This window comes from Mus caroli, chromosome 5 (genome assembly GCF_900094665.2).
Source record: "Mus caroli chromosome 5, CAROLI_EIJ_v1.1, whole genome shotgun sequence".
Lineage (NCBI taxonomy): Eukaryota > Metazoa > Chordata > Mammalia > Rodentia > Muridae > Mus > Mus caroli.
In genome coordinates this window covers 60,660,386-60,670,816 of record NC_034574.1, presented here as the reverse complement: position 1 = coordinate 60,670,816, position 10,431 = coordinate 60,660,386, and the positions used below count along the sequence as shown (strand labels likewise).

At 41.0% G+C, this 10,431-nt stretch overlaps 1 protein-coding gene across 1 annotated transcript in view; it reads right to left on the bottom strand.

The window, feature by feature from the left end:
* Positions 1-2,907: 2,907 nt before the first annotated feature.
* Slc30a9 (solute carrier family 30 member 9) overlaps positions 2,908-10,431 on the bottom strand; it is a 50,420-nt gene continuing 42,896 nt past the window's right edge. The window contains exons 16-18 of the mRNA XM_021162111.1: positions 8,693-8,822; positions 5,904-6,017; positions 2,908-4,148 (exon numbers count right to left, since the gene is read on the bottom strand). Of these exons, the coding sequence (XP_021017770.1) occupies positions 4,104-4,148; positions 5,904-6,017; positions 8,693-8,822 (289 nt within the window). The 3' untranslated portion in view covers positions 2,908-4,103. The remainder of the gene's footprint in view (positions 4,149-5,903; positions 6,018-8,692; positions 8,823-10,431) is intronic.

Below are 10,431 nucleotides of genomic sequence, written 5' to 3'. Positions count from 1 at the left end.
TAAGTGAAGGAAGTATTTGCGCTGAGGAAATGTTCCCTGTAAATGCCGCAACATTCAGTGCATTCTCGCAAACATAAGATATATCCTGACCATATGCTAATAATTACGATTAACTTTTGTGAAACCAAGAAAACATTTATAACAAGGATAATGAATGACAAATTCTGTCACAAGGTGTGAACAAAATTTTTAGGGTAAAACATGACATCACACATTTTAGTTCTTTAGAATATAAGATAAAAAGCATACATGTTCAAAAACCATTCATTTATTAGGAGGAAACTCCCAAATTAAGAAGTGAGTTGCTCTTACATATCACATTAAGGAAAAGTCGATCCAGAGAGGCCAGGACTCTTAATCTGTCAGTCAAATCAGACAGACAAAACACAATGTAATAGAAACGAAAATTTCCTTTTTCCATAAAACCAAGCCTAGGGATGAAATTTAAAAATTGCAAATATAAAAGAGCCAGACAATTCTTCAATATATATGCTTTCCAGAGTTCCATCTCAGAGGCAGGATGAGGGATTCAGGGGCAACAATCTCTGAATGAGCGCTTCACCTTCAATTCTTCGCTTCACTGACTTCTGACAGTTTGGCAAATTGGGGGTCATCACATTTAAGAGAAATGTCAGCAAGGCTTCACAAATGTGATCTGAGAGGATAATACAGACTCCAAATGCCCGTGCCACTCTCTGAAGCTTCTCTGTAGGCCTTTCTTTAGACTGTATGATACTTCTAGCAAAAGTATCACCCAGCTACAAAATATTAAAGAAGCACTGAAAAGCCATGCACCCCAAACCCAAACTTTACCTTTTGTCCTCTGGATAATTGAGGGGATGGGTATATTTGAGGGGGGGTAGGGGGGGAGAAGGAGCAGGGATCAGGACTTCTTTAAGAAATTGTGATTCTAATTCAGGGGTTCTTCAGCATTCATCCAGGAACTAACCTCTTTGACAATGGCTACTGGCCACCAAGATGGACCACAGGGTAAAAGTGCTTGCCCCACGAACCTGATAACCTGAGTTCCACTTCCTGGAACCCATGTGAAAGTGACTGGTGGCTCAAGTCCGTAATGTAATCCCAGCCTATTACTAGGCGATGAGGCAGGGGCAGTTGGCATGTGTAGCAATTGTGTTTTAGTAAACAAAAGATATATCCTAGCCATATGCTCATCGTCACTATTGGGTTTTGTGAAACCAAGAGAACATTTATACGTAATAAGGATAATGAGTGACAAATTCTGTTAGAAGGTGTGAACATAATTTTAGGAGTACTGCAATGCTTCAGAAACAAGGGGGAAACAGAACCGACTCCTGCGTAGTTATCCTGACTTCCACGAACACGCTAGAATACATACACACTTGTCCTCACTAGACAGGGTTGCTCTGTGTAGCCTGGAACTCGCCCTGTAGACCAGGCTGGCCTCAAACTCAAGAGATCCCCCTACTTCTGCCTCCCACGGGCTAGGATGAACGGTGTGCTGTAAATTTTTGAAAAGAAATTAAAACCTGGATAATTTATGCCTCTTTCTTTAAAACTAATGTCTAGTTTTTCCAAATTCTTATCTTTGTTCTTCTTTATCTAAATCTTGCTTTGGTCCATAGCATTTAAACACACAAACGTGTCTCCCAGCGACTGAACTCGAGTCATCTGTTAGCAGCAAGTGAGTGCTTTTATCTAATCCATCTTATTAGCTCTGGCTTTAAAATTGTAATTTGGCTTTAGTTCAGAGAAAAAAAAAATGGGGCCATCTATTTCCTGGTTTCACACATACTTCCAGACACACTGCGTCCTTTCATGCCAAATTTATATAAAGTCTCTAAAATAACAAACTAGAAAGGCAGACTTTCAAACTATTATTTAAGGTTATATGCTTAACCCAAATCAGATTCAAAAATTCAAAGAAATATGAGGAAGTGGTCTTTTGTGTGTATGTATGTGCACATGGGTATATGGGTATTATTCATATGAATATAGTGTACAAATATGTATGGAAAGGGGGTAAAAGGTCAGTCTTGGTCCTTGCAGTCCACCTTGTTTAAAACACTTTGTTGATCACCTCTGACCTCTGTGCACATCAAGCCAGCACGCCTTTAAGCTTCTAGACTCTGCTGTGTCTGCCTCTCAACGTTACAAGAGCACTGGGATTGCAGACCTGTGGAGGCACACCCAGCCTGAAGAATACACACAAGCTCTGAAGAACCTTTTCAAGCCTTTTATGCTTCACAGGCGAGCACTTTAGGTCCTAAAAAATATGCTATTTGGAATAACTTCTGGACATCTGTTTGGGGATTTAATTATTGTTATGCGAATATGTGAAAATTTCAAAAGAGTTTTACTAAATTCAATGGATACAACTAGCTCTTTCCCATATGCCAATGGCAAGGAGTGATGAATGCTAAGCATGAAAGGACAGGTGGACCAGAAACCAAGAAGTGAGTCACGATAGGTCAATAGAGTTATTAAGAAGTGAGGGATCTGACCTGTAAGAAAAGAGAAATAAGTTCTAGGTATTACTCAGGCACACTGGAAACTGTTACTGGCTATTTCTTAAGAAGAAGTTCAATTTTATTACATATATTTGGGGAAGGGAGCATATCATACCACACAAGTGGAGCAGTCAGTTTTCTGTACCCACATGTGGCTCCTGGAGATCAAATTCAGGTTGGAAGGCTTGCTGGCCAATACTCTACCCAATGACCTATCCCACTGGCTCCAATTTCCTATCTTCAGAGAGCCTAGGCTCTATGTCGTGAGTTCCAGGCCAGCTTGACCTCCACAGACAGACCCTCCTTAGGCACAAACAACAGGTAACAAGCATGCTCCCCAGGGTGCACAAAGCACATCATAAATTCTCATGATTTCCCACCAAGTGTCATTTCTGGATTGAAAACTACCGTAACAAATCCTTTAATTGGAGATTTATTTTTGTTTCCACATTACAGTTTTCTATAATACACGAACTTCAGTCTCAGAAAATCTGGAGACCCTGGGTCCCCAGGGGTGTGAGGGCAGTGCGCCCAGCACACTCTCCAGCAGGGCAGCCACCAACTGCAGCACAGCTCATGAGCTGTTGGGCAGACAGCTGCAGCTTTTCAGAGTCTTCAGCTACTAAACTGAATGTTCCTCCCCTAGCACGTCGGTCAGCAGCGAGCTCTGTGCTTTCGTCCTGTGTTCCAGCCAGAGCGCTAGGCTAACGCCCACTTGAGCCGCAGGGCATCGGACGCACACAGCACAGCCTACCCTGCAGGGTTAGAGATTTCTCTCTCAACGCAAAAGGAATCCGATTCACATTTATACAAGTAGTGCCTTCTCTTAAATAAATTAAAAACAAAATGTTATCCTGCCTGTAAAATTATAAATATTTCTAGTCCATATTACAGAATGGTAAAACATTTACAAATATTTCCAGTAAATAAACATTATGGCACTGAAGCCAGTTTAAAAAAAGTCATACATCTAGGATTATGTCTTTAACATTACAAAAATTAAACCAAATATGGAAAAAAAGGTAAAAGAGAGAAAAGAAGTTTTACAAAGTGGCAACTACTATGATCTAAAAGATGTGGAAATGTCTCCACTCCGTTCAGTAAGTGTGCGGCTTCTGGAATGCACGTCTGCTTCTGGAGAATGACGTCAGGAGATGCACCTCTTAGTGTTCGGGTCAAAACCACAAAGTAGACAAATATTTTCCCAAGTGGGCAGGAAAGACAGCCCTCAAAACACTGCCTGTTCCAAAACCACGCAGTGAGATTTAACCAGAATGCTCAAGATGAGACCTTTGGTGGACCAAACTTTTCAGTTGTAACTTAAGTTTCAAGTCCACAGAGACAGGTTGTACCATGTTAAGAAAGAAAACATGATTTCATGGTTCAACACAGACTGGCTGAAATGAGAGACTGTGGGTGACCTAAGCAGCCAATGTCCCTACAGAAGCACAAAGACATGATTAGAAGAGAGAGTTTGAGTCCTTCGGCCTGTTCAGTTACTCTGCACACGAAAGCCACGTCCCGTCCATCTGGAAAGACTCAGCATCTGGACGGCACTGACCCATTCAGTGGGGAGGAAGACACCTCCAGGTCCTAAGTGACTCATCCTATCTATAGGATCTCAAGATCTACGTGCCGAACTTCAGGATTCCGTTTCTGGAAAGAAAAATATTTCCACATTATTCACAGGTAAACAAAACCTGCCGCACCCCCCCCCCCTTCTTCTTCTTGATCCCTGCACTGGGGCAACTAAAAACATGTGTCACACAGCAAGCAGAATCTATGCATCAGGAAAAAAGACCAACGTGAGTGTGCTGTGAACGATACAGGGAGTAGCCCTGCCCCCCTGGGCCCGTTCATGTATCAATACAAAGGTGCTTTATGGTTCCGAGTATGTCAAACATGGATGCACTAAAAGTCGCAATGTCCCTTTTCAGAGTGAAAAGAAAATCACTGCAAACAATATCAATCTGAACTAACGTTTCTAGCACTGCTTGCTATAGTTTAGTAGTCCATATGATCTAGGGCAAGTCTGTGCTAAAAAGAAGTGAAGATTACGTTTTTAAAATAAGTCTGTCTTTAGTCCCCCCGCCCCCTTCTCACACACACATACAACTAAAATGCAACTGACAGTGAAGTGCCACATCTTTGGAACTGAATCACACCAATGTTCACTCAGAGCCACAGACTTGGCCTTGGCAAGTGCTTGTTTGAGTGGCTTACATGTTGGGGTTTTGTTTGTTTGTTAGAGACAAGGTCTCTCTACATAACCCTGGCTGTCCCAGAAATGGGATTTAAGGCACACACATATGATCAACTATTTGAATGTTCTTTACAATGAAGTGATATTTAAAAACAAACAAACTTAAGGTTTTTTTTTTTCTTTCTTTCTTTCTTAAACTCAGGTTAGCCATGTGAGTCAGTGGAATAATACTCACTTCTTATTCTTTAATCAAAACTAGCAAAAGCATCCCAGACTGGACACAGAGACATATACGGGGATCTAGCTATCTTTACACCAGCTACAGCTTCTAATACTCCCCATGTTTTGCAAGAAACATGAAGTAAGTGACTGGAGAGAGCTCAGAAGTTAAGAGCACTTCTTGTTCTTACAAGGGACCCAGGTTCAGTTCCAAGGAGCCACACAGTAGCTCATATCTGTCTTTACCAAAGCCTCTGATGGCCTCTGATGGCCTCTGATGGCCTCTGATGGCCTCTGATGGCCTCTGATGGCCTCTTCGTCTATATGTGGCACACAAACATACACACATGTAGGCAAAATACCCATGCATGTAAAGTGAAAATAATTCTTTTTCTTTTAATATATGAAGCAATACTACTAGTAACATAGCTAATAAGGCGGAATTACCTCCAACTAAACAGAAAGCACAGAATAATGTAAGGGCATGTTTAGTTCTATATCCTAGCTTTTCTAATTTTTTGACTAAAGTCTGATGTTTTCTTGAGGGTTTTTTGTTTGGTTTTGTTGTTTTTGTTTTTTGTGAGATAGGGTTTCTCTGTGCTGCCTTGGCTGTCCTGGAAATCACTCTTATAGACCAACCAGGCTGGTCTCTAACTCACAGAGATCCACCTGCTTCTGCCTCCCAAGTGCTGGGATTAAAGGCTTATAACACCACTACCCTACATTAAAATATTTTCTACTTAAAGACAAAATACTTTTTACTATCTTAGATACCAATAGGAAGAACAGTGATAAAAATACAAAAGGTTTAAACCATTATTCTCTATTGAGTTTAACTTTATAAATCCATCAAATCCTTGTCTGTGAAACTGCTATGGGGTAGAAGAGAGCACACATGTATACTCTGACAGAGTTAGCGCGGTGTCTACACTGAATCAGGATTCCAAAAACCGTTAGCAGAAACCAATTTCTTGACAAATAGCTCTTACTTTCAGCTCTTTCTCAAGCCTGTCTACTTCAGCTCCTAGAGTATCAATAATATTTTCTCCATGTTTAAGCATAAAGGCTTCTAATTGTTCAGGAGTTTTCACTTCTTGAATTTCCTATAAACAAAAGCAGAAAAACAGAATTAAAGTGGTATATGCATAGTTTGTAGCTCCATTAAGTCTAATGAAAATAAAAACTTTAGGTCAAGGCATTGATTCGCCTGTTTCTAAACAACTCAGGAAGAGTGCCAGGCAGAGTGAGCACTGCGAACCTTCACCAAGTGCTGCTGGACAATGCTCGTCCATGATGAGAGAGACAGAGAGCTAACTTCTACTTCAGACTAGGAAGGAAACCATTCAAAACAGATTAAAAGATTGTTGGGGGTGGGGGGCAGGAGGTAAATAGCATAGAAGAGCTATGGGGAAGAACAGCTACAGGCCCAGGGAACTCAGCTCTGGAGGTAGAGACAGGGAATGGAGCACCCAAGGTCTCTGGGTGCAATGGGCAAGCCTATGGTCTCTCTGAGTTAGAGGCCATCCTGGTCTACATATCTAGTTCCAGGCCAGCCAGCCCTACATAGTAAACCCTGTGAGATTGTACAGTGAGTCTTGAAAAACCAAATGATGTCATAGAAAATGCTGTCCCGAATGTGGGAGAGAAATGGACAGACTTTGGAAGTTAATTTGTCATTATCTATGGAAGCTGAAGTGCATTTGGTAGTCTTTATCCTTCATAAGGTTAGCTATCCATACCATCTCCTTCCCTAAGGAGCCTTTCACACATGACCTAGGACACATGTAAGAAACAGCACCAGGCATCACTTCTTTTTCTCTCCTTCTGAGATAGGATCCAGCTATGTAGCTCAGGATGCCTCAAAACCATGCTCCTTTGTCCCAGCCTTTTGAGTGCTAGGATTACAGATTTGTGTTACCACACCTATAGCACTATCATTCACATTTTAACGTGGAAAACAATATCAATCTCCATTAGAAACAGGATATGCAAATTGTATCATTTCACATTCACAGGCTGCTGTAGCAGTGACAGTAAATGATCCAATGATCCCAAACCATATAAACTAGCATGGATCTCAGACAGCTGTCAGGGAGCTATACACAGTGACACAATATAAAGCCATTTATATTTATATACTATACATTTATGCCATATACTGTGGAACATTCAAAATGTAATATAGTACACTGAAAACATGTAGTCTAAAACGCAGAATGGAAGTAACTGGTAGCAAATTCAGCATATTAGTTAACTCTGGGGATGAAAACGAGACTCAGCAAAAACTGAGCCTGTTTCTGTCCCTCTTGTAAAGATCTTATATGAGCACATACATGATGGATGCTCCTAAGCCGAAAACCCTAAATGGTGTGAAGTCTACAACTCTGTGAGCACTGACGTGACTGGCAGGGATGCGGCTCCACGGTGGGGGCCTGCATGTCTGCATGAAGCCCTGCACTCAGTCCTAGCACACATCCAGGCATGGGGCACACCTGCAACCGCAGCACTAGGGAGAAGGAGCAGAAGCTTCAAGCCTAGGCTACACCAGACCACGTCTCAAACAAAGAAACAAACTACAAGGAAGCCAAAACACCAAGCCTTTGACTTTTGATTTAAGAACACTCAATGTATGCAAATATTTAAAAAGGAAGGATTTGGAAAATCAGAAATATGGTCCCTGGTCTTTTCTATAAGAATACTCAACCTTCGTAGAAAATGTTAAGATCTGACAAAACCAAACAGTAACATTTGTTCTGTTACTGCTGGCTTCTATAACTTGTTTCTTAAATTACAGCACTCCGCTTTTATATTTGACAAAAGGTCCAGAGGTTGCTAAAAGCACACCATATATATATATGTACACACATATCTATCTATCCATCTATCTTATTTTTTTGTTACTTTACTTTATGTGTATGGTGCTTTGCCTCCATGCATGTCTGTGTGAAGATGTGGATCTCCTGAAGCTGGCATTATAGACAGTGTGAACTGCCATGTGGATGCCAGGAATTGAACCTGGGTCCTTTGGAAGAGTAGTCAGTGCTCTTAACTGCTAAGCTACCTCTCCAGTCCCATTTTTTTTTCATATATAAAAAAATGTACTTATGATAAAGTTGAATCAATTAATTAGGCATAGAAGATTAACAACTATAATAAAATACACCTGTAATAATATAGCTGCAATTCAAGTTTTGTGAACACTCCTGTCCCCTCCCCCACCAGCTCGGCTTGGGTAGCACATACAGATTGGATGCTAGGGGAGGAGAATTCATGTCCTGGGAACTAACAATTGTTCAGAAAGGCAAGTTAAAGTTTATGCTTATTTCTGGAATTTTCTACTTACTGTTTTTGATTCTGGCAATTTAATCCACAGAGAATAAACCAGTGAAGTGGATGGGTGTACTGTTGTATTCTTAATAAGAAAGCATAGATCTGGAGTCAAATCAGAATCATATGACTTCATGTCTATGGCTCTGAAATCTTAGGCTAATTAGTCTGTTGTCTAAGTTTGCCTGTATGTTAGAATGTAAGTGTTACTTTGTCACCATGCAGAGCTGTTGAGAGAAAATGACATAAAACATGTAACAGGTACTAACAACTTAATGACTAAGTTTGTCCTTTTGGCTGTCTCTGATGACTCACTATAAATGTGAAGTTCTCTATCATACTTGGGATTGGGAAGTAAGCAGCGCATAGCTGATATGAATCTAAGGCCACACAGACAAAGAGACTTTAAAGCTGTGTGCTACAGAAGAACATGATGAATACGCAAACTTACTTGCATCATTTGGTCAAAATCTTGCTTTTCCAAATACGATCTCGTAACAACTCGTCCATCAAAATCAACTTCTGCCTTAAATCTGACTTTCCCTAATCCCAAATCTGTGGCTTTAACATCATGGATTGCCCTGTGAAGAATAACAAACAATGCACGTAAGTCCAAGTGTACCGCATCCATGCTTTCATGGCAGAGATCCCAGCTTCCCCAGCAGTGCAGCAGAGAGTTACTGTGGAGCTCATCACTTTCTGAGGCAAATCACATGTCTTGGTTTCTATGTGCAATGCCATTCAAAAGTATAAGCATAAAAAAAACCTGTTTTTATAATAACATATATGTGAATTATAAAACTTATATTACTAATTCTAAAGTGCTTTCTAAAATATTATCTAGTTAATCTTATAAACCTTCCCATAATCTACCCACTTACTAATTTCCCAACATTTATGACAGGAAAAGTTTTGTTGATACCAGTTTTTTTGAGTGTGCAAATAACTTTCCTTCCTACAATCCTGCCTCCTCTGTGGTGATGAGGTTCAAACCAGGGCTGATACAGGGCATTGCAAACAAGCTACACCACAAATGTACTGGTGGCTCCTGTGCTGGCTGGCATGCAGCGTCTTCACACAGCCCGATAGCTACTGTTAGAATAGAACTGGTGCACAGGACTAGTGAGGGCAGTGGTAACTGCACATGCTCAGTGCAGCACAGACGGTCAGTCAGCCACTTAACGAATAGCTCTGATTAAAACAAAACACAAGGCAGACCAGGGCTGCCACACTCTACTGCACTCCCACCCTCAAACTCACGCACTGCCAGCACCTCTCAGCCTCCCAGAAGGGAGAGCAGATGATGCATCGACTGCTTTGCTTTCCTCCAACCCTAACTCCCACGGAGCAAACCCTCCCCAGGGAATAACTGAGAAAGCTCCTATCTGCAATCAGTCCAACTTACTTTCTTTATAGGCTACATCAGAAATAAAGCCAGGGTCCAGAAAACGGAGTTGTGCTAGAATGCTACCTTAAGAAAGACTCTTTATGCTATCAGAATAATTGGTTCTAATTCCTGAATGATCTTGAGCAACTGAGTCCAGGATTCTTAGTCCACACAATGCAGCTGTATCAACTCTCTGAGATGACATGAGAATGAAAGACTTAATGGCTATAAACTTACAAGTCACTCAAGTGAAGAATAAAGTCTGTCCAGCTTGGCAAGCTGCTATCTCATTAATTCATTTGTTTGCATTCTGTTCTCACTAAGTGCTGTGATGTCTTCCTTTGTTTAATACTTAGGTGGTGGTTAATTCTATTTTGATGTAGCTGTTCCTTATGTCTGTCCTTTTAATTGCAGATACAAAGCTCTGCTGGACTGTGAATTTTCCTGCTTTCAGAACTGTGAGCTAAATACGCCTTTTTTTTCTTTAGAAATTCCCTGCTTTCTGGTATCCTGTTACAGCAGAAGAAACAATCTAAAACCAAAACAAAGAACAGACTAAAGACCTTCCTATTTTAAAGTTTGAACAGATAATCTCATTTATTAGTTTTCATCACTATAGCCAAATATCAAAGATAACAACTTGAGGAGGAAAGATTTGGTTCTGGCCCACGGTTTTGGAAGCTTTAAAAAGACAAGTGTAAGCCGGGTGTGGTGGCGCACGCCTTTGATCCCAGCACTCGGGAGGCAGAGGCAGGTGGATTTCTGAGTTCGAGGCCAGCCTGGTCTACAAAGTGAGTTCCAGG